The sequence below is a fragment of the Acanthochromis polyacanthus genome, chromosome 20 (assembly GCF_021347895.1).
Source record: "Acanthochromis polyacanthus isolate Apoly-LR-REF ecotype Palm Island chromosome 20, KAUST_Apoly_ChrSc, whole genome shotgun sequence".
Taxonomy (NCBI): Eukaryota; Metazoa; Chordata; class Actinopteri; family Pomacentridae; genus Acanthochromis; species Acanthochromis polyacanthus.
The window spans coordinates 15,877,661-15,903,079 of NC_067132.1; the positions used below are offsets into that span (position 1 = coordinate 15,877,661).

At 40.9% G+C, this 25,419-nt stretch overlaps 1 protein-coding gene across 1 annotated transcript in view; it reads left to right on the forward strand.

Moving 5' to 3' along the window:
• cntnap2a (contactin associated protein 2a) overlaps positions 1-25,419 on the forward strand; it is a 372,045-nt gene that overhangs the window by 160,855 nt on the left and 185,771 nt on the right. Inside the window, exon 3 of the mRNA XM_051940310.1 lies at positions 7,139-7,332. Within this exon, the coding sequence (XP_051796270.1) occupies positions 7,139-7,332 (194 nt within the window). The remainder of the gene's footprint in view (positions 1-7,138; positions 7,333-25,419) is intronic.

Sequence of the window (25,419 nt, forward strand, 5' to 3'; positions counted from 1 at the left end):
TATCTTAGCTTGCGGTGCGGTCTAATGACACATCACCCATGGTTTCTTGACCTGTGTGAATTGAGACAATGTGACATGAGAAAAATATCCACGACCATCGCATTAGGTGGCAGCTAAAAAAAAAAGAAGCCATTTTTCACAGTGGGTCCCACGGCGCACCCCCTGGTTTGATTTTCTTTCCGTTACATCCCCTGCCTTTCTTTAATCAGTGCATTGCTGTTGGTACATGTTTCTATGTCCTCTACACTCCCAGGGAGGCATTTATTGACTTTTATTGTATGTTCATTGCTATTGGCTTTCCCGAAGAATGGAATAACTGCCTTTGTATGGCCACTTTGTTCGGAGCCTACAGATTGGACTAAAGAGCTGATGAAACCTGGGTGTGCTCATGTGTATATACAATTACATTTCTGTGCATTCTTATGCCTGTGTGAGTGAATGTTTGTGGTCAAAATCACTATTGGTATCAGTATGATTCCACTATAACGCACACTCAGACTGTGTGCAGCTACCACTGCTACAATACAGGGTTATCAGTGTCATCACAGATAGCTCAAACTGTGCTTTGCAAGCTTGAAGAAACTCCAGCCAATTTTTTTTCTTCAGCCTTGTTTGGCTCCTTTTAACTAAAGAGCACCACACAGGGACATTTCCGTAGCTTTAAGCAAGCAGATTAATCAGAATTCTAACACGCTGCTTAGTTTGAAATACCAGCATCAGAGTTGCTACAGGAACGCCTGCAACAGAAATGCATTAGACATATGAGTTTGAAGTTTTCCCTGTACACGCACAGGCTTTAAGTTGTTGCAATATGGACCGATAAATTGCTGAGGTATGTCGTCGATACCAGTAAATTTCCCCAGTGTGTAAAATCAGATTTGATTTTCAGCTTTTCAAAATTCTCATTAAAGGATGTTCAGTCTGCATCACTGGGTGGGACTGTGGCTGATAATTATCTTCAATATTAATTAATTTGCTATTATATTTTGTCTTTAAAACTTAAGAAAAAAGTGAAAATGCGCTTCATTCACTCACTCATCACTTGTTTTTTCCTACTTAAAGCCTCAGTGGTGAGCTAAAATCCTTTTAAAAAGCACACCCACACTGATGCTGAGTGTCTATTATTCAGTGCGGCAACTTCGTCAGCAGTACGGTACTTTCAAGACTTTTATCAGCTTTAGTGGATAAAAATGTAGATGGATCGTACTTATTCTCCATCCTTTATCCTGAGCTCTATCTCCTGATCTTTTTCTCTGTGTTGCTTCCCTTCTCCTTTCTTTGTCTCTTCCTCAGAAGCGATTTCTTTGACCTTCTCTGCTCCCCTGTTCGCTCTCTTATCCTCCTCCTGCTCCCTCTCTCCTCCCCGAACATCTGTGTGTGTGACAGGCGAGAGAATGGTGACAGTCCCCCGACTCTCCTCCCCCTCCCCTTTCTCCTCCCATATCTCTCCCCCTCTTTTTTCTTTGGCTGATGCTCCTGTTCGCTCTCTCTCTCTCTCTCCCACCTTCCTTTCCTCCCACCACCAGCATCCTCCAGCTCCACTTTATTCTGTCAGCCTCTTCTCGCTTCTCCCCATTTCTCCCTCCGGCTTTCACCTTTAACTGCACCTCTGTTCCTTTTTTTTTAATGTATCACTCTTCACCCCCTCCGCTAACCTCTGTCAAACTGGCACTCCTCCTCTCTCGTCTCTCATCTGTTCTCCTTTTTCCATGCCTCACCTTTTCCCTCCAAAGTATGACAGCATTTGTCCACATCACTTCTCTGGTCTCTGCTTTTCTTTTGCTCCACCACATCCTTTATCTGTGTCCCTTGTTCCTCCCCTGACCTCTAACATCAAGCTCTTTAGCCAACAGCTCTTTTCTCATTTCTTTTTTTAGCAATCTGAATCTTTCCCAAATGCTTACCATCACTTCTGTGATCTTTTGAACCTGCATTTCTCTGTGGACTCTTCAATCCATCTTTCTCCCTCTCAATCCCATCTGTTCCTTTAAGTAACCTCGTAACCCAAACATGCCTTTTACTCCATCCTTCTTCTTCATCTGCTTTTTCCTCACCTCGCCCTCGCTCTGTCCTTTCATTTACCCATTTAAGCCATGTTCAGACTGAAAAGAAAACAAACAGCTATGTCTTTTTGCCATTGTTTGACACTGCAAGAATGGGCTTGGGGAAATAATAAAAGAATGGTCTATAATATAAATGCCATGACAGCCTCTTCTAACCACATTTAGCTGATAAATCTTCATATTTATGGATGTGATGTTTAATTTTTTAACAATAATCATACTCAGCCGATGTTTCTCACATCAGCAACACACCCATAATGTAACAGTGAGTACCAAGCAATAGGGAATCCATTATACAGGTACAGGTATATCATCACTGGCATATACTTTAAGTTGTTCAAAATGAAAGGTTTGTGCACAAAGTAATGCAGAAAAAGGTGTTTGCATGAATTTAGATATTGTGCCATCAAATAGAAAGCTCATCAGAACAGTTCCGACTCTTCTTCTCTATTCTTTATGTTCCTTTACAATATTCTCAGCACCGTCTGCAGCACGTGTTGTAGAGTACAGGGGGTCCTCGATTTACATCGGACTTAGTTCCTATAGATTGATGTAAGTCCATTTGCGCTGTAAGTTGGAACTGTGAACAAAAAATCTAAACATGCCTTTACATGCATCACGATATTGATCAGTTCTTCGTAAAAGACATGAATACCAATGACTTTCATGCATGAATGAGTCATTTTACAAGAAGATAAAAGAATATGTTCCACTGTTTTTACAACTTGGTCTAACGATGCGGATGTTCATCTGTGTTTCGCCCATAAGGCAGAATTATCGATGTACTTTTATTTTGAAGAGGACATTTTCAAGTTGTCTGTTGACAGTTGTCACTTCCTGTCCGCTATTTTGATGTTTAGATTTACACACGTGCGTGCTTTTCTGGATGCACGGCTCTCTACCTTGTAAACGCCACAGAGGCAAAGTCGTAAGTAATTAGCTTCATTTTTGGACTTACTGGTTAAGTATAAAGGATTTATTTATATGCATTTATGTTGTTTTATTCTGTTTTTGTTGCAGTTTTCACTCTGTAGTGTGCATCAAGAGCCACAGTAAAGAAGTCAAATTTGCTACTACTCACCATTTTGCAAGCACAGTTTAGCTGGTTGGATAGCTGCAGCTTTTACCATCACCATTTTCTTTGCTATCAGAAGACTCTGACTTGCGCTTGGGAGTCATAATAAAGGGCAAAAAGTCAGTGAATGTTGCACAATCCAAGGTGGCGTAGAATGTAATAATAGCCGTCTTGTAGCGCCGCGTGACGACATATTCCACCCCTATGCTGGCCAACTAGTTTCATGTAAAGAGTTCCAAGGTAAGAAAAGCCACAAGTCGAGGAAGTCGTAAACCGAGGACCCTCTGTACATAACAAAACTGAGCAGACAGTGATACAGAGTACACTGGTGTCCTCTCAGTAAGGCAGACACTAGTTTATTAAATAAAAACTATTTAGGAACTTAGCAAGTAAATAATTACTGATGTCATCATGTTGCCTTTCCCATATTACTCTAAAATATACGTGAATATATACAAATGATATCAGCTTGTATAAAAACACTGTATGTGCATTGGCCCCTAATATCCAGTATTGATCAGACTTTGACAAAACTTTTCAAGAAAAAACAAATAACAGGCTTACAGTTAAAGGCAGCAGATTCAAACATGGAATTAACACAGTAACAACAACTGGGCAGGAATGAGGGGAGTGCAGACTCAGGTAGAGATAGGGGGGGGAAAAAGGCCAGTGCTAAAATACAAGGTGGGTGGAAGAGTTAACTGACTTGTTCTGGCAGGAAAGGCCAAGGCCAAGGGCATTAGTGGTCCAGTTGTGAATGGCATATTGGAACAGTTTTCAACAAATGCATGGGCCCCAGAGGCAAATGTGAAGTGGCTGAGGTGTAGAGCTGTGACACAAAATGTGTGAACATGTCACATACCAACAGACTCTCTTGTGTTTTTTTTCTTCAGTTCAATTTCTGGTTTGAATGCCTGCTTACCTGGCACAAGTGGTGCAACTATCGTCACTGAAGCAGTACAGCAGCAAAGAAGAGAATATATGAGATTTTCAATTTAATTCCCACCAACGACAGTTTAAGTGGCCTTGAAAAATGTGTGAAAATTTGCTAACCGCTTGCTTTGTGTTTCTCACTGGCCAGCAGTAGAAAACTGTACGCTTTAGCAGCTTCACTGAGAGGACGGCCTGGATGATAAAGGGCATGCCAGGACAGCTTTCAATGGATGGATCCATTTTTAGCAAATATAGCACCATGTGATAATGTGTTTGAGGATACCGAAATAGATCTGCATGTATCTTTTTTGGCTTGACTTTTAGATGAACTGAAACACTTTAGCTGCTGAGATTTACCCTCTTAAAATTTAGATTGCACATATATTCTACAGTGTTCCTGTTAACCTCAACTCTCTTCTTGACTTTTCCTATCTTTGCTCTCTGTTCGATGTCTTCTGAGCCCACCTGCAGTCTGCGTCTCTGTTCATGGCGTCCTCCTCTGGTTTTGAATGGCTTCATTTTATCTCCTCTTTTCCAAGTTCCCTAGGCCTTATCTATCACCTTCTTCACCATAACACCGTTGCATTGCTTTTCAGTCCCATGCATCTCATCTCGAGCGTCGCCAGTACCAGAGCCATAAATTCCTCTCTTATTATTCCCTTTCTTCCCCTCAACTCATCCATCTCCCTTGTTTCCATTTTTCTGCCTCTTGTCACCACCTCACCACCCGCACCTTCTCGTCATTCTTTCCGACATCCCGTCCTCTGATCTTGTTCAAAACGCCACACTGCCTTGGTCATTGTCCGCTTGGCTGGCGTTCCTAATCTTTATTTTTTTGCTGTCTGTTTACTTATCAACACCACCTTGCCCCTCCCGTACCCAATTCCTCACCCTCCTTTTCGTTCCCCTTACCCTTCCCTCTTTTCCTAAGGGAATGGCTTTGCTGCAAAGGGTTTTTGAGGTATTGACATTTCCACTGATATGGGCCCGGTTATCTGTCAAGTCCGGGGCTGGAGTGTAATGACTCTGTAATTGGATAAGATATAGGATTTTTGTCAAGGGGGGTACATTACAAACAGCCTCACCCTCAATTTTATCATATGGCTATCATCTCTCATGCCTTTCCCACTGCATCCGAAGCTTTTCTCCCATTCTCTTGTACCTCCATAGTATTACTATCTCTCACTGCCCCCATGTTTGTGTTTTCTCTTTTCCCCTGTCATTTTTTAATCAGTCACTCTCTTTCACTTGTGCTCTCAGCCTCACGCTGTCTTATCTATATTTGTGTCCTTTGCAAAAACTCAGTCGCAGAAAATCAAAGAAAATGGCCAAGACATGGCCGGTTTACAGTCCATCCAGCATCACTCCTGACATTCCTGATAAACATCAGCCACGTTCTGTCACCGGCCTGGGTGTTTGCAGCACTAATACATCTTCAGTGGCTGCTGTATGGGTGAATGTCGAAGCAAAAGAATGCACTGCTTTCTACATCTGTTTTATGCACAGGTTTGTGCAGTTTTCTTCTATTTTTATTGCTTTGTGACAGTAGCCACCATACCACACAATGACAACATCGCTCCTTTGTTTTTTCCCGCTCTCTTTCTCTTTCTTTCTCTCTTTCTAAAGGCAGACGAAATTTAGGTCAGTGGGATCATTCCCAGCATCTTTTGGTCCCCTCTGTCCAACAGTTGTATTGCTCTTGTGTTACTGCACCGTTTAACCTGAGGCTCATTTCACTTTTGAGGTCCAGGGAAGTTTGGCCCTGCCTCAGGTAGACAACTGGAGGTGTGAACGGGGGCAAGTTTTCGAGGACGCTTGGGTGCTTGTTTGGCAATAAAGGCAGAGTCGTGAGGTTTCAGGAAATCACAAGGACACCGGCTGCCACTGAGTGGATTAGGAAACAAACACAGCCATCTATTCTGACAGTCAACACTGTAGCCATTGGAAAATGACATTGAAACACTTTTCTTTGATGTTTTCAGAGATAGTCAGTTTCTGAAAAGCAGTACATCACCTTGGTAGAGCATTTTCCAACTTTAGTGCATCTAGCCTAGGTGATGATAACCTTCAACTTGGGAGCTGTTTCTGAATATATTTGACAGCCTTCCGAGCTATGTGCAGAAAGGTAAAGAGGAGGTCGAATAATTTCACTCTCTGCTTTTAAATTTCCCTTGGGCTTATTGTCCATTTTGAGAATGACCAAAAATGTGTTTATTTTATTTATTCCAACACTGGTGCATGGACCAAAAATGAAAATAAACTCAAGGGTGCACATATTAAAGCTGAGCTGGAAACAAGTGGAGATAGCCATATGTAGCTATCAGCATGAAGTGGATTGCATGGCAGTGCTTGCATTTCCACTTATCTACATATCTATGCAAAACTCATTCGGTTTTACTCTGTGTAATAACGGGTCGTTGTGCATCTCTGAGCTGAAACCAGAGCATAGCTGTATGACATAGTGGATGTGGATGACATAGTGGACACCCAAGCATTTAGAAAATGTCACATTATGTCTTGCATACTGACATTAAAAAGGAATCCATCCTGAAATGTCATACATACTAATGCCAGCCCTCTACAAGTTGAGGTGTCTGCTGCACTGGAGAGTGAATAATTATATCGTAATAAGGACCAGATACTTGTCATTTGTGTGAAACATCTTTATAGTCAGCAGGCTCTAACCCTGTATGCAAAGCTCTTAATAAAACATTACTTCTCTCATGCTCGTGCCTGTCTTGGAGCAAATGTCTGGCCTACTCTCTGCTGGACACTGGCCATTAATAATAGGATGGGCTATAACCTTGTAACTTGGCGTTCTTTTTGTAAAATGTCATTATGGTGGTATCATGCTGCTTCTCTGGCTGTCTTGTACTTGAGAGCTGATCTGCCCTGAACAGAAGCAATCTTTGCTAATATGATCTACTCAAGAATCGAAGGGGGAAAAAAGAAACGCATTTGAATTTTTCGTGACTATTTATTCCTTTTTCCCAGAACAAAGCAAGATATTGGAGGAAGTCCTAAGTTTTGATGTGTCACTCATTATAAAATGTTTCTGACGCTGCAGGTGCTGGTGGGTGGTCACCTCTGGACAGTGACCATTACCAGTGGCTCCAGGTGGACCTTGGTTCCAGGAAACAGGTGAGCGCCATAGCAACGCAGGGTCGCTACAGCAGCTCCGATTGGACGACGCAGTATCGCCTCCTCTACAGCGACACAGGAAGGAACTGGAAACCATATCACCAAGATGGCAACATTTGGGTGAGTGAACAAAAAAGTCTCTGTTTGAACCATGGCGTGCGACAAGCCGGTGGATCGTGAAAGACAAAACTCTGTATCGCCTAACAAAGGTGGAGATCTCTCTCTGATGCTGCCTCTGAATTCTGTAACATCAGAGAATCAGAGAAAGGCAGTCCTTGGAGCAGCTTTCACTGTCAAGTAGGGTCCTTTGTTGTTTAGCAGATCATTGAAGTAAAAAAGTATCAGCTTGAGCTCCATTACGTGTCAGTGAAGCGGTTTATCAATAATAATCTGAACTTTTTTGTCAGACCATTAACTTTCTAGTGAATCATCCAACTGCTGGTCCCCTTACCTCCTGTGATCCTTTTTTTTATTTTTCAGTCCTTTGCGAACACATCGTTCCTCCATGAACCCCACGTCTAATTTAGATAATGCCAGTTTGCTCCTGTTGGTCTCTTTAGGTGTTTTTTCTCCCATTAGCCTGTAATGTTTACTTGACACAATAACCCTCACGAAAGTTACCTTCAGTCTGCTTGATAATGTGAATGTGAAGTTCTTCATTTTGTCAGCCCTTGTTTATTATCAGCCGACAACATCTCTGTGTCTTGTGAATGCTTCCCTAATTATTTGGAACTCGAGCGGCTTTTAATGAAACCTGTTCTTGATCCCTTTGACCTTCTCAACTCTCACCTTGTTTCTAACTTACCTTTTATTTCTAAAACCCTGCAGAATATTGTTGCTAAGCAACTATTGGAGTTTGTGGAATGAGCTGGAGTGTTTGCAAAGTTTGAATCTGGTTTTCTCCAGCATCACAGCACGGAGATGGCTCTTTAGGGGACACAAATGATTTGCTCTTGAATGCAGTTGAAGCATATGAATGTTCTAAATATAACCAGTCTGCATCTTTTGTCACTGTAGACCATGGTAAATCAGATAAACAGACTGAGAAGCTGGGTTGGGATTTCAGGAACGACATTAATCTCAGTTTTATTGTATGATATTGTCTTTTCCTTATCTCAGATTAAGTGTTGAGTAGCCCATCCTTCAGGTTTGGGACCTACAGTATTTTCTCTTTTCACACATGTTTTTTTGTTTTTACTGTCACTGTGCTGCACGTTTTGCTGCAGCTCATTACTGAACGACCTAACTGCATTTAATCCTAGTTGTCTAAAGCATTTCTTCACATAGATAAAAAGAAAACAAAAGCGAATATCTTGTTGTGGGTCTGTCGCACTGTGTCCCCACTTTAATGCCATAACGCAGCGATTTTGGAAATAGTATTAAATCTAGGAGCGCTATTTGACACCAGTTTCAACAACATGTCACTGAAGTTGTCTAGTTCTATGTTCTGTTTTACCAGCTTTGTAATATTTCAAAGATGTAACCCATGCCAAATTCTAGAGACACACATTCAATTATATAACACATGCTCTAATTCTATGTCCAGAATGTCGCATCTAAGACCAAAAAATCTGATTATATGTAGCTTCCCTACTGTGGCTGCCAGCAAGAATGCTTTTTAACATTTTTTTTTTGAATGTATTGACAATTTGGGCAGGCCCAGAGCTACATCAAAGGTCATCTACTCACAATGAGATGGCTAAACTATCCCTGTCGCCAGTCTGAAGGCACGAGATGTCATGCTGTAGGCCCTCAGAGGCTCTGAAACACCTTGCACGAAAAGATCAGACACCCTGATCGTCTTCCTTAAATGTCTCCTTAAAAAAACATTTTTAGCGTTTCGCATATCCTGCTTTTAGCTAATTGGCTGCTGGCTTTATAATGAAACGTACAACAGATATATGCTATAAAACCTGTTTTATGCTTTTTGTTGATAGTAATTTTTACTGATGTTATATCTATAAATCAGGCAAAAAAATCATATACATCAGTCTATAATTTAAATATATAAAATGTGCAAGGGAGGAATGTATTAAAAAAGCAAATTATGTTTGTATCAACCTATTGGCCACTTGTCCCACACAGTTAAATAAGGAAATTAAGTTACATATGTTCAAATGTTTTATTTAAAGCTTAACTAGTTACACTTAAAATGCCCTAAAGTCAGAGGCTGCTGAGGAAAGCCAGTCAGATTTTACGTTAATTAGCTTAAAGATTGACTAATTTTGCAATGTAATAAGTATAATTTCAGATTTTTATCTGCTAAATTCATATACTATTGTAAATTTAGATATCAAAACATCAGAATGCACTTTTAAATTATGCTAAGTAAACGGGAAAAATTGGATAAGTTTCCATTTTTATGGATTACAAAGTCATTCTAACAAAATAATGCTCTCTTACCTTTTGTATTGAAATGTAAAAGCCTCCTTTACCCCCCCCCCCCCCACACACACACACACACACACACACACACACACACGCAAACAGCAGCTGAAAACCTCGTCTGGGAAGAAAATTGCAAGTGTCACAGCATGGAGCACATAAATATTCAGCGTTTTATTAATTCAGCTCTTTTCAAATGTGACATCACAGCTGAAGTTGTTATTAAAGCACTGATAGATCCTATATGGAGAACACAGCATTAAAAAAAAACGAAGGGAAAATGAACTATTGGCACTTAATTCCTTGGAACTGTATGGAGGCTACCTCTCTCTGAGGTCATGTTTTCTAGGTTATAAAGCAACACATCTCCATCATTGCACTGTTAGCAAGTAATTGAGTTGGGCGCTCGACAATCGGTGATCGTTAGCTAATGGGTTAACAGCCCACTATACTGTTCCTGTATAGTAGAAGGCTACAGGTAAGAACAGATGGGAGAGTAGCCCTGTCATGAATAATGCTGATACACCAAACTAGACAGCAGAAGTCTGAAACCTGAAAGCAAAGGGGAGGAACACTGTTAGAATGTAAAGCTCTACCGGTACAGTTGGACAGGATGTACTTTTGTCTTTGTGTCTTCTGTTTTTCCAGTTCACCTGATTCTTGTCTGCTAGAAGGATCTTTGTAATGTAAAGAGATTGTTCACAGTCATTATTGCCACTGGAATCAGGAAATTACACTAAATATTGTATTATTTACAATTTGTACGTGTCAGCGTTGAGAAATATTTTAAATTGTGTCTTTTTTCCATTATAACGAGATAAGACAAGCAAATCTTGATATCTGAAAATATCGGTAACATCACAATGTTACCGGGTAGTTACTCTGATGGGGGAAATTTTATTCTACACAACTGAAAAGTTTCCATATTATAAATCCAAGGCCAATACTAGCTAAATAGTTTTGGATTTTGCTAATTGAAGGTCAGTTTATGTGTCTGTTTCTTCCATTAGTTTCATTTTGACTTCAGCTTTGTGTTAATGGCCTCAGGGGAACCATTTGCTGCTTTTAGACTGATGGTTGTCATCCACAAAAACATTTTGTTTCATTGCTTTCCTAGTGGCAAAACAGACATTCAGAGCACTTTATTCAAAATTGTTTTTCCAGTGAAACATTGTTGTTTTTCATGCTGAAGTGTTTTATTGCTGGTGTGTTTTGTTTGCTTTACAACAGTAACTGCGTTCTTACACTGGAGGCAAATTTTCACCCCAGCAGCCACCCATTCTGGTTCCTACCTTCCTGTCTGACCTCTTTTCTCCATCTTATGAAATAATCAATATTTTCTAATTCAAGATCTCATCAAAGCTTTTAATTTTGTTAAAAAGTACATAGAAGAGCAACTGCAAACTTTACTAGGCACACAACTGTTATTGGTATTACGTGGAGACAGAGCTCGAGGCTGAGCAGCTCATTTTCTAGGTTCTGCTCTAAATACCTTCCTTTTTTTTAAGCTAACTTTGACTGGAGCATCTATTTAGTGACATTTGTTAAGGTTGGTTCAAGAAGGTGCCTCCTGAGAAGCTTAATTCAGGGCAGAGTACATTTTGACTTCTTCTTTCCCCATAAAGCTTACTCCTGAAATGTGGCTACTATGTGTTTTCAACCTTTTTCTGATGATAGGGCGAGAACGAACAACTTTTCAAGCCAACTGGAAAGCCGTGGGCTTGTTCTGTCCTTACAAAGTATACACTCCTGAACTACATTAAACTTTGAGCACAAGAAGTTAGCTAATATTGGTTATCAGTGGCAGAGTTAGTTTCTTTTTTAGAGTGTTTTGTCTTTGCATCTGTGTTATTTTTTTTGTTTGCTCCACATTCAGCCCTAAATAGCTAAATCATTAGTCTGTCCTTTAAGGCGTTTAGAACTGCTCGCAGTGACATATATGGATGTTTTACATTTGAAACTAAATTAAGCTGTTGTTCTTGTGTGCTGCATCATAATTGTTTGCCAGTTATTATTTATTCTGAAGTGTTTCCCTTCTGCCATTAACCCTGATTCATTGCCTTTAATATTTCTGCAAATACTCCAAAACACATTCATCTCTCTGGTGTTTTTGTAACTATAGCCGGCTTTTTCTCCTCCTCTGTTTTGCCTGAATGTATGACACATATATTGCTTTTTAATTTATTGCCAGTGTAATCCAAAATATTGCTTATGTAAACAAATATAGAGCCAATAATTTCAAATGGGGCATATACCATCAATAACCCATGCAGTAACAACAAAAAACAGAGCATTTGTTTCTCTCTGTCTCTTGTCCTATTTGGAAGAAGTCTAGCCTACATGCATGCACACATACACACTCACACACACACACACACACATGCATGCACACACACACAGACACACTCACACACACATGCATGCACACATTTCTTTTGCTTGCTGTTAATTAAGATGAGGCTCTTAAAGAGTTTGGACCTTTTTCTAGAGTGCTTGTGTGTAAGTGGTGATAATATTGGAGCAATCAGTGCTATTGATCAAAGGGACGGGTGAGGATGGCAGGGCGCTTAAGCCAGCTTAATGTTTCTCACACACACACACACCCACACCCACACACTCAGCTGCCATCAGGCCCTGTTTCAGCCCATTCAATCACATTCGGCTCAATCCCATTCACCACTGGATGAGGTTCACACAGCGATCCCCAGAGAGAAAACCACCTGTCCTGCACTTTTATGCATGAAGGTTCTATTCAGGAACCTTTTGCCACCAATCACCTCCTGCCATTACTTTTGGCGCTGACGACTTAACTGCTTCACCGCCAAACTGACAGGATGGCTTTCAGTCCGAGCGAGAGAGTCGATGCTGGCGCGACTGTAATTTGCTGTGTTGGATAATTGATATAGACCTGGCAACGGCAGTATTGGTTTGTGAAAAATAATGTTTTTAATGCCACATTAATGTGCTACTGAGGAGTCGCAACGACACTGATGAATGACTGTGATAATTAAAATACCAACTGCTATACCAGAGGACAATGCCTTAGAGGCTATCAGCACTTGCAAACTGGAATTAATCAGTTGCACAATAATAATACCGATGGAGAAACACACTCTGGCTGGATTTGTGCATATACCACTGAGTTCTTACCTTAATGATGCATGTAATATGCCTTGGTTCGTAGCACTGAATACAAAACCAAGATTGATAACTCCACATGGTACTTTAACAATATTTATCTTTTTGTTTAGCAAATGTTTGGCAATAATGGAGATAAATTTAAAAAAAGGACTGATTCACTCATACTACGTGTGAAAACAGGGGCAGCTATTCAAGTGCTCAATGACAGATAACAATCTGTCATAGAAAATGATTGTCTTGGAAACACTTCAAGTGATCATGTTAATGTTTTTTTTTTCAGCGTAAGTGAGGGTTTGGTTCCTCTGCACTTTAATGTGTGAACATGAAAATAGAAATCTGGTGTGTATTAAAAGGACAGAGACAACACATTTACACATTAAAATCCAATTAGCTTAGCAAACACTTTAAGTCACGACTCCCCTCCACCAACTTGTTTACCACAACTCTTCTTCAGATAGTGCCAGCAGGCCCTTCTCTCACGTCGCCAGATTGTTTATTCATGTGGATGCGAAGCTTGAAGCTGAAAGTACACCAGGTTAGTTGACAGTAATGTATGTATCCAATAAACTAGCACAGCCGCACCCGCAAATCTTAAGCTGATCCAGCATCAAACGGGGACATGTTAATAATGGTTTCTCACTGGACCGGTGAAAAATAGTCTCAATAGTCTTAGAACAATTCTTAAATGTGGCATAAGTCCTTGCTTCCCAAAACTACTGCCGTATGACTGATTTCTTTTCCTGTAATGTATTATTGTGAAGTGTTTGAAAAAAGTTCCTAGCTCCATCTGCATGTGCCTCTGGTGTGAAGCCGAGGTTATATTTATTCAAATTCTGCATCTGTGCATGTTGGAGTCAAGGGGTTAGATACTTTCATAGATCAGAGTAGATACTGGAATGGCAAAAACAGTGCAGTAAGCAAGGAAGGTACACCTTTAAATATGGTGTATAGTGTTGTTTAATAGAATCAAGAGATTACAGTAATTATTAATGCATGCAGAAATATCAGCATAACAGCATTTACCCCAAAATAAACTAATGCAGGGAGAAAAGAAGAAATAAACATTGTAGGGAAAAGACATTGGAGATTATTAATGGCCTAATGCTGGATGTTTCAAGGCTTTGTGATTGGAAACGCATCATTGGTATTGCTATCTTGTCAGCCGGCCTGTTAGACACTTTGGCCCACGTGTGAACAAACCAGGGCAGAGAGTAAACAACAAGTGAATTACAGTCTTGACAGGTCTACTTATCTAACACATTTCATATAGTGGTATCTATTTAGATGTGAGATAAACAGTTTCCATTCCTGGTGTCCTAGGAGACAGGTAGGGTAAGGGTAGATCTATTTTTTTTAAGGTTGGCTCCAGATTTACAAGAAAAAAAATGTACTGATAAAGTAATTAGCACCAGTAGACTTGCCAAAAAAAAAAAAATCCCTGCATCCAGCACTTCTACCGTCTTCATTAGGCACTGCTGTTAACAAGGCCCTCTGATTGCTCTCACCCCTAACCTGTTGGTTGAATTGAAGACAAATTGTGGTATATGTGCCCATTTGATTTGGCTCATTTACACTGGAGTGAATGCTATCAGCACTGCTTGGTGGTTAGCACTTTTGTCTTGCAGCTAGAAGATCTCTGGTTCGTGCCCCCGCCTTCCCGGGATCTTTCTGCATGGAGTTTCCTGTGCATGCACGGATTTTCTCCGGCTTCCTCCCACAGTCCGGAAACTTGCTGAGGTTAACTGGTAGCTCTAAACTGACCGTAGGCCTGAATGCGAGTGTAATTGTTTGTCTGTGTATGTAGCCCTGTGATAGAGTGGTGATCTGTCCAGGTTGTCCCCTGCCTTCAACCTAAGTCAGCTGGAATAGACTCCAACCCTTCCGTGACCCTAGTGAGAATTAGGGGTTGGATGGATGGATGGATGGATGGATGGATGCATGGATGGATGGATTGATGCTATCATTGAAAGAATGGTGCAGACCTGTTGATGGCAGTTCTCTATAACCTTGTCTACATGTTCTGGGCTTGTTGTCATGCTATAGAATGAATTTGGAGCTAGCCAAATACCTCAATGATGGCACTGGATAAGAATCTAATCATCTAAAGTGCTTCAAACCTTTCCACAGCACTGCACATATATTACATGTGCAGAAAGGGCAATAGGATAATTGCTTCTGATCAGGTGCAGGTTGACAGATGCCGAAGCCGTCTATTGACTCTGTCTTTCCATTTGACTTCGTGTTTACACCTCTTGGTCCATTTGTAATAAGTCAGCGTAGCATAAAACAGCTATGAAGAAAACAAAGAATTCGCAATTCTTTTCCTTGTTCAACACCAAATCAATAAACTATAGTGGTGTGAAAATAACTTCGGCCGCCTTCTGCAAATGGTGAGAAATTAAAGAGAGTTGTGTAGAGTAAACAGCGGTGACACAACTTCATTGTGCTGTACATTTGTGACTCGGTGTATGTTGTGGTGTTTTAGCAGCTATAATGCTGACATATTTACAGATACAATCATGTTGGAGTTTTGCTAAAAATGTTCAGGAAGTGTAATTAAGCGATACACTGGGGATGCAATGCTCCGCTCCCACCAGCAGGGCTCAGGCCCGCGTTGTTCCACTCCCTGTGCTGCAAGCTGTATATAAACTGAACCTAATGATGTTGAAATGAGTGCGTGCAACCTTGTGTGGAAGCGCTGCTGTTGGTGGGCAACTGTACTCATGCGCTCCCCTTTGTGGAACCGTGAATGAATGTGTGTGTGTGTTCTCGAGAGGACAGAGCTGCTAGACTGTGGTTCGTCAAGCAAATGAATGGTGAAGTGTCTGTGTCTCGGTGGTAAAGAGTAATTCAGTTTCAGAAGCTGCAGACCATGCTCTGATAAATCATGCACCTGGATTTATGCACCAGTGGACTACATTCTTTCTCTCTCTGCATGTCAGCCTGGTATTTATTTCACATTTCTTTGTCTCGGTGTTGCTGAGTGCCTTCAAAACCCTCTCAGCTGTCTCCAAGTCCAATAGGCTAGTTAATGAGTTACATTTGAATTTGAGATAAACACAAGGAAGAAAACAATGCAATTAGGAGTCCCCACCAATGGTGATTCATTAAAGTTAATTGGTGATTCTACATAAAAATATGTGTGAAATTACCCTCAGAGATTTCGTCTTAACAGTTAAACCAACTCCAATTCAAATGATTTGCCGTCTGAATAAGGGCTTCCATTTCGGCGTGTAAACAAACAAAATGAGTCAGTGTCTCTAGTAAGTGAATCAGTGTCACCACAAATCCCCAGTAAAGATTAGGGTTTCATGGAAAAAGCTGTTTGTGGCTTGATTCAGTTCAAGTAATTGATGAGTTTCAAAAGATAACAGGTCCCTCAAAATGGAAATAAGCCAGTATTGCGCCGCTGTACATGTACTAGAGTAAATATACTTGACTTCCACATCTGTTTTTCCCTTTTGGGATGTTTCCACTGGACTTTTTTGTGTGTGCAGTATCACTTCTGAGAAAGAAAAGTAACAACAGGAAGGAAAATAAAGTGCTGACTTTTGAACCTGAGTGATTTTCTCTGCTCTGAGGCTTAAATCTTGCTCTACGTTTTTAGCATCTGATTAAACACAGACATCAAGTGCCTCATACATTTACATTTACATTTTAGCCTTTTGGCAGGCACTTTATTGGAGAAAGGGCTGACATTAGTAGGAAAAAGTGGAAACTAAGTGCACATTAGTGCAAGAGACATCACTAAAGCAAAGGGTGGCATAAAACAAGGAGAAAATGCTCAGTGTCTTAAAGAATAGGATAAAAAAAAAATGCAATTTCTTGCATGCATGTAATAAAAGATAATTCAAGTTTATATCAACCTTGACATATATCCCTGTAATGTAATTTGGATGTGCTCTTCACTTACCTAGAGCCTTTTAATTTTAGCGAGGTTCTGCAAAGTGCTTTTCAATATGCTTCTAATGTGGCTATGCATCTCTGTTGTACTTGGAGAAACAAGGAGCTGCACAAAAACAACATGCGGATGGCGTTTATTGGGGCAATTAGCATGAGTTCCCTACAGTTTTCCAAAAAACATTTGTTTTCGAATCTCACTGAGAGTAAACACAGAAATTAGCTGCCAACTACTAACTGTAACCATGCTAGGGATCCTTATCCAGGAAGCTTGTCAGGTCACCTAATGATGGGAATATTCATTATATCATAATGAATATGCCAGTTTTGGGGAAGTTGTCCACTAATTGCAAGCTTGGCAGGTTGGTCCCTAGCCCTTCTGCATGCTAAGTTTGCTGTGTGCAAGACACTGAACCTTGCACCTTGAATGGTAACCCTGCCACCATTGGAGTGAGTATGCCCGAATAGGTATTGGAAAACTTTATAAAGCGCTTTGAGTGTAGCTAAATGAGAAAAGCACTATATGGTGCAAGTGCAGAACTACTTGCCATCATATTTAATATTTTGCATGTCAGTTTGTCACCATTTTTTAACTTTCTTGAAGCTCAGCAGTTCAATGCAATGACATATTACCCCGTGGATCAATATTATAACAGCAGTAACTCATTTCAGTTTGACTGACAGCTACATTTTTTGGAGCTGGAATCTACAGATGAGTCTCTAAAACTAATTTACGATGATGCAACAGAGCCATCATGACATTGTCTGGAAAATCCAGACTGACTTTATTTATGTATTAATATAAATACAAATAAAGGCAGTCTGGCATTGTGATGATAGGAGATGATTTCATAAAGGAGGGGCTAACGAATGCAGCTTGAACGAGAAAGAACCAATCAGCGTAACACGGATGTGACGCACAAACAAATCGACCTTGAAGTCCATGTAGTCCAAACAACAATGGCATGCAGCCGAGAAATCGTCGCGGTGAATGATTACTGCCGTTTTTGTCACAAAAATCTGCGAATACATGGGGTACTCTCAAGTACAACACTTATTTTTGAAAAGGCTACGCAACAAAAGACTCGTACCGAACGATTAGCGGTGTTAGGAATAACTTTAAATCGGAGCCAAACCAAGTCGGTGCGTATGTGTAAAAGTTGCTTATATTTACTCACACGTTTGGAACGGGATTTTCCTCTGTACAAACAATGGCAAGAAGCCGAAAGTAACGAGCCATCCACTGCCTCCTCATCGTCAGAAACGTCAAGTGAAAAGAGGCAACGACTAACGCCATCCAAAACGCCAAGAGACCACAAAAAGATTCGCTTTGGCCCCCCTCCTCCTCCTCCTCCGGCATCATCTTCGAGGCAAAGCATTACCAAGGTAGCTGAAGTCCCGCCTCCCGTGCTATGATTGGTCGTACCAAACTTTCCCGAAGCGCAATTCAATTCGCCCAATGCCAAACTGATTCTCCTGTATCTCCTAACATGGAGATAGGAGATTACATGGAGATTCAGTTTGGATTTTCCAAGCTAATCATGACGGTCAACAAAACTAGTGGTGTTATTGTGCTTACTGCTCAGGTGCTTACTGAGGAGAAAAATTGTTGCTGTTACCGTTAATTGTTTATGCCACGCTTGTAAAATGACCATGGATGAGAACAATCAATGCTGTGGAACTACAATTAATGAATTTGTGCTTCGCCATCCTGGAGATTTGGGACATTTCACCTCCACAAAATGTAAAAAGTTGAAAGGACCAAGACCGACCTAACTGAAAGCTCAACTCTCCATGTTGTACGTAAAGCTTCGTGCTGTACATCTTTTGTTTGCTAGCACTCCAGTAGACAAATGAGCTAAACAGAAAGCTACTGTATCTACAGTCTGACACATGCATAAACCAGCATGCATGAGACAATAAGCAGGTGAATAGGTAAGCTGGCAAGTATCCCTGTTCAGCAAAATGGTTATCCAGGGAGCTAATTTCTTTATTTACATTTGGTCAACCTCGAAAACAAGCGCCTAAAATTATTTATGCAAAAATGGGCTTTTTTTTTGAGAGCTCAGCTCATGCTAATGGCCCTGATGAACACCCTTCACACGCTGTTTTGTGCAACTCCCTATTTCCCAGAATATCTACAACGGAGGTGCAGAATGCAAAGTTGGTATGACCCCATCGAGCCGCAACAGCTGCATTAATGGAAAATATGCCAGGTTGAAATACACCATAATTTTCCTTTATTGTGGGCACAAAGGAGGCTATAAAGGAAGAAAGCTGGTCTGGAATAAAGTCTTAGGCTGTAGCCTGAAGACATTTGCACAAGAACGGAAGAATGTAATGTTATTTTTGCTTTTTATATGAATTAACACAGCATTCATTGGGAATTCTTACTATTGGAAATCTTAAGTAAAGAATGAGTAGCATTAACAGAAATTAAACCCAATACAATATATACATATATGTGTGTTTTGTTTGTTTGTTTGTTTGTTTTTATATAGGCACATTTAGTAGTTCCATCATGCACAAATGCTCTGGGGTGATGTGAGAAATATAATGTTGTGGGCTTGTGTCTCCCACACAAATTTATATTTAGCTCATAAATCTGTAGCCTGCTAAATGTCAGCTTGTTATTGAATGATGGGGAGGGGTGCTTCACATCTCAGCAGGAGTGCTACTATAATTTCACTTTGTGTTTACTATGCCTTACATGAACTGGTTTTAATTCTTCAAAGTGTCATATCGCAAGAATATTTTTTAAGCTCGGAATACTTTAATATTTCTGTGAAGCTTTTCAATAAGAAAAAAGAGTTTTGTGTTTGTGGGAAAGAGAATGAATTTTTTTTTTACTGTCATAACATCATGAAGATGGAAGTTGTTACATAAAAGGAAACAGATGATGACTTTCTTTGTTCCGAGTAAAAACCAGTACAACTTCTCTTACAAAACGTATGAAATGTTTCAATAATAATGCTCTATAATTATCTTTAAATCACTTAAACCAGCTTGATATTCTACCCTCATATACATGCAGGCATCAGAAAATCTATCATAATGGAGCTCGGGCTCTGTCCTTGTAGTCACGATGAGCTGCGCTGTAGAGGAAAATATTTTGTTCAAATGATGAGTTACGGCAACATAATAAAAACAAACAGCCATTCTTCATATCGTTGATCTCATTAATATAACCTTATTTAAAGATTCATACATTCCACTGTGTAGTGTTGAATTCAAGCCAACAGTTTCCAAGATGCTAAGTAATGAGTCACAAACGGAGATGATCCATAGCTGCCACCCAAAGAGCAACTGGGGATCAAAGAAGGTCAATCCACGTCAGAGGAAATGAGCTGTGCCCGTTTGATATAATTGTAAGATAATTCTAAGTGTTAGCATTCAGTTTGATGTGTGTGTTTATGAAAGTCATGTCTTTACTTTGATCCTGACTCCTTAAAGGTGACTCACATTGGCTCCCGTTGCCATTGGTCAATGTAAATGAATTATTACATCCAGCATTAAAGTCAAAAAATGTTTGAGCAGAACTAATTATACCATAGAGGAACGCACTGCTTGCAGTCACAGAGATGACTTTTTACTGCTTTTTTCCCCCCATCTACATTGATATAAAGTCCCTTCTAACTTTCGTCTCTGTATCTTGATTGGCTGCAGCGACTTCACAGGACTGGAACGTCGGCCTCTTTAATGTCACTTCCCTTCATTCCAGATAAAGAGTCGAGTCTGGAAATTAAAAATTGCTGAGTGTGAATAATGAGGATGATGAATTCAAATAGATAAAGAGGATACTTCCCAATGGGTCGTGAAAGTTTCCTTTGGTACTGCTTAAGTGGCTGCTATGAAAATTTAATAGGTCATGAACGTGAACATTGTACTTGTGTGGACGGCGTGCGAGACGGAAAAGTTTTGTGAAATTCCACTTTTGCCATAATACGGTCTGTCTCGGTGTTTCTGAGGTCTGTGGTAACCATTTTATATCAACAGCACACAGAGGGACCTCTAAAACCACTCAAGACTGATTTGTTTTAGTACAGTAGGATGCTGGTGAAGACTGGCCTGTGTCTGAGTCACTTTTGCCGAACAGAAATAACCTTTCTCCAAATGGATCCCATGGGCCTCACAGCTCATGTCAAAGTTCTGAGTGAGTTGGTGTGTGGAGCACAAGGAGGAGTCAAACATGAAAGTATGAATATTTTGACCCTACACTAACACACACAGACACACACACATAATACGAGTTATTTGGCAGGTGTAGAGGCCTTCACACAGACTGAGCTCCATGCGGCGTCTGGGGTTTTATAGCCGAGCCAGGGAGGCAGTCTTCACTCCATCAGCGTTGGTCCCTGGTGAGCAGAGGGGGAAAGAAGGTGCCAAATGTTCACAGCCTGAGTAATGGCCTCTTAAAACTCGATTCTTTTCCTCTGTGGGCATGTGTGCCTGTGTGTGTTTGTGCATGTGCGAATTTAATGGGGAACATACAGATGAGGGCTTGATGCGAAAACGGGTCTCGACTTTTAGCGAGGCCCTTTTCTTTCATTCAATAACTGCTCTATGGTAATTAATGAGGCAAAAAGCTACGAAAAGTATCGGCATGACATGTTCCCCGCTAATGTATGAGAGGGGAAGAAACGACTCCATTCGAATGTCACCACGTCTTTGCTAGCCGCTTTTAGCAGGTGTAGGCAGTTAATGAGAGACTGAACTTATGCTCTGGCACATAGCTATAATGGATACAGGAGGGGAGTAAAGCACCAGCACCAATGAAATCACATAAAGAATGTTGGAAGCAGCTTGTCAGTATAAATAATAATATACGTATTTAAGCCTCTGATGTGCAGAAATCAGCAAAAGTGCTCAGAGCAATAGATGCCCACACAGTAAATAGTTGTAATCATGCAGATAAGCATTGCAGTTCAATCTCTTGGTTCGTGTGAGCTTACCAGCAGCAGAAAACATGGCGTGAAAAGAGATGCAATATCCACAAATCCAACAAACACAAGCCTTAACATGTTAATCACCATTATGTGCAACTGTGATTAAAACGCATAAGAAAATATAATGATAATAAGACCGCAGACAGTCAGAACTAAGCGAAAATGATGGCAAAAGGAGAAAAATAAATCCAAAAACATTACAGGACATAGCACAGACCAAGTTCCTCATTCAGCTCATTCAGCCCATCTGGAGCTGCAGACTCAGATCAAAAATCCATTTAGCTTCTGCCTGCAGCAAAAGTTGGTTGTGGTCTCCACCCCTAGTGAGAGGCTTGATTGACTGTGTAGTCCAGAATTTTAATTCTGTCAGCAAGTGTCAAGAAGTGGTTAGATGAGATGAAGAGTCTCCCTCATTGAGGTGATTTTTGTGTGTGTGCTCAGTCAGACCTGTTGTCAGGATGTGGTGCACATAGTTTCTGACAAGGGGCCAGATTCTCACCCACCCACCTCCACTTTAAAAGACTTTAAAGATTCATGATTTGAATTAGGCATTACTACAGTTTGCTCTGTTTTCTTGGCACAGCAAAAGGCGCATACTCACACAAACACAGCGGCCCACAGGGCTTCACAGAAACACAAATTTCTCTATGGCCCTTCTGTTTTGTCCCATACACTTGTCAATAAAAACAAAAGACCAGACCAGGCCGGACTGATTTCCCCTGCCTGTTCGGAAGGGACGGACACACACGTATATCCACACACACGCATTCAATGGCCCTGACTCTGGGCTGGTCTAACAAAGGGTCCAGCAGCAACAAGCAAATGCCAGAAAATAGCTTTCACTTGTTGTTTCTCAGTATCTGGAGATCTGTTCTCTGGAAAGGCCTGTCTTTGGCTGTCAAAACAGAGACAAGCACACAAACACAGACGTACACACACACACACACACACACACACACACACAGATAGATGCTTCCTGACACACAAAAAGACACACACAGGCACATTCAGGAAATGAAAAACATGCAGCCAGGGAGAATAAGTAAGCAAGCAAGGAATAGCAGCGAGGGAGAGCCGTTGAGCGGTTGGATAATGGGTGTAGATGTACGTGAGCGTGATGCTTGCCAGGGTGGGTGTATGGGCAGCAGCATGCCAGCATGCATGTGTATCTTGTTTACTTGGTGAGCGATGTGTGTTTGTATGTGTGAGACAGAGCAGACCACGGGGGTATTTGTTGACCAGCTGTAGTAAAGTGATTGGCTTGTTGTTTCTTGAATGACAGCAGCCCTGGTGTTCCAAATGGCCAGCAAGGAGACTGGCTGGCTCTCAGCTTCCCTCATTATTTTTGTTTTCCAAGTCAAGTTTTCTCTCATTGCTTTCCCCCCACTGATCTCATGGATTCCTAAAATCATGTGACAGCTCTGCGCTGTTTTGATTCACATCCAAGGCTTTTCCGCGCAAACTTTTTTTTAAAACACAGCATGTTCGGTTTTAAATATTCTTAAACTTTAGGCACAACCTCACAGGAATATGAAAAATAAGAGTAAATATTTTTCAGTTTGAGTCTACTAAGGATTCCCAAATGCACCGCACAAGTTTTATGCAACGCGTTTAACAAACTGTACATACCATAAATATCAAAGAGTTTTGGGGTAAAAGTTGTGATTGGAATCACACAAATCCATGGAAGCACACGCACAAACACACACACACTCGCATATGCTGTGGTAAAATCTGAAACTTGCCTCGGGCACTTTGTGGCCTTTGTTGCCGTAAATTACCTCAGTTTTTGATTAAACAAAACGTCAAAGTGTCTAAGCTCTTAAGTTGGCTTAGACCCACACACACACCTACCCCCTAACATAAACGGCAACACACTATATGCAGTGACACACTTACGTTTCCAATTACTCATTGGTTTGCTGGTTAATGATTTGACTTTGGAGTAGAGGGAATTAAATGGTTCACTAGGCAGACTTTTGCAAGGTGTTCAGCATCCACAGCTTTTTCCTCATCTTCATCCTCCTGCTCGCTTCCCTATCCTGCCTTCTGCCCTCCGCTCTGCATAGTAATGCCTTTGAATTGAGCTGTTCATTCAGCCAAGCACAGATAAGTGCAGAATAGCGGGATGAACACAATAGAGAAGTAAAAAATTTCGGAAGGGTGGGAATGGCGCTTTTGGGTGGAAACAAAAATGACTTTGTTCTCTCACTTTTTCTATCTCTTTCCCTTACTCTGCCTCTCTCTCTTATACCTTGACAAGGGCAAGGAGAGGAGGGTGTCTGCTGGACAAAAAAGATGTGAAGTCTTCCGCACGCAGTCAGCCGAATCCTGTGAAGATATACAATATTCAAATTTTTGTTCTCTATTATTATTTTATTTCCAACTCTGAAATGGGCTTAAAGGTGATAGCAGGTTTTAGCATTGCGGAACGGCTTAAATGGCAAGGTGGTGTGCCGCTGGTTGTGTGTGTGTGCATGCAAATTGATATATTCGTGCTTCATGCGCTTCAATTCCTGAGCCAGGGCCACAGACGTTTTGGAAGCAGAATAGTGAAGGACAAACATACAATACAGGGCACAGGATGAGAAGGAGGATTGAGAAGATTTGTCAGGAGAAGAGAAAAGAGAGAGATGAGTTGAAAAGGAAAAAGCTGAGAAATGTACAAACAACTCGGCAGGGTAGTGCTAACCCCGCTGACTGTAGAAATATCTCCGTTTTCGGGGGCATTTTTAAATGGTGATTCTTCTTTTAGATGCTCTTTTGATGTCTTGGCATTGCAGTTGAGAGAAAAAAAAATGGTATGAGAAACTGTGATTTTATTCCAGATCAGCTCATGGATTCTTTCGCTTATAACAAAAATAGCAGAAAGTCTTAAAAGTTGTCCAACTGTTCCTTAAAGCCTTTTAGATGAAATACTTTAGTCTTATAGAAAAAACATGTTTTGGACTTCAGTGGATGTGAATTAAATGTTTGATGCACATCATTTAGCCTCAACAGATGAAGTAAGTAACACTGATCATCTTGATTCAGTGCTATGCCTTCTGGGAAAACTTGGGTGCTGGCATTCGCTTGGATGTTACTTTGACACCTACAACCTATTTAAACATTCATGCAGATACAGCGCACCGTAAGATAATGATTAAACTCTCCATCGTTATCCTCGTCATAAACTGTTAAGAAGGGGCTCAAGGAACGAATGAAGAGGAATAAAGAGCCCTAGGCTTTGACTTGGTCTTCAAATCCCCAGATCCCAATCCAGTGGAGCGTCTGAGCAATTACCAGAACAAGCTCAACCCACAGAGGCCCAACCCTGCAACCGACAGGACCCAAGGGACCTGCTGCCCATGTGCCAGACGCCACAGGACACCCCAAGAGGTCCTGTGTCCATGGCCCGATGGGTCAGAGCTGTTTAAGGCCGCACAGGGGGATCTACACAACATTAGGCAGGTGGTGTTAATGTAGAGGATTATTGCAGTTTTAATATGCACATTGAATACAACTGAAGAAAAGTATTTGTGACTTGAGCTAGATAGGAAAAGTCTAAATTCCCACAAAACCATCTGCTCAGGAACAGAAACTAACCATCCAGCCATCTAGAAAGTAGTGAATAAGAACTTAGTTTCTCCACGCTGAGTAGCTTTCACGGTTACATGGCCATCAAGAATCCAGTATTAACTATTAATGTAGCTTTTCTTTTATGCTTGGTGACATACATACAGTGCTGAGTGAATGTTGCAACCTTTTCTCAGAAACACCAAAGCTGCCCTTGAGCAAGTCAGCAGCCGTGCACCCGCTGAGCATAGAGACTGCAGTTAGGACTGTAAGAAGGGCT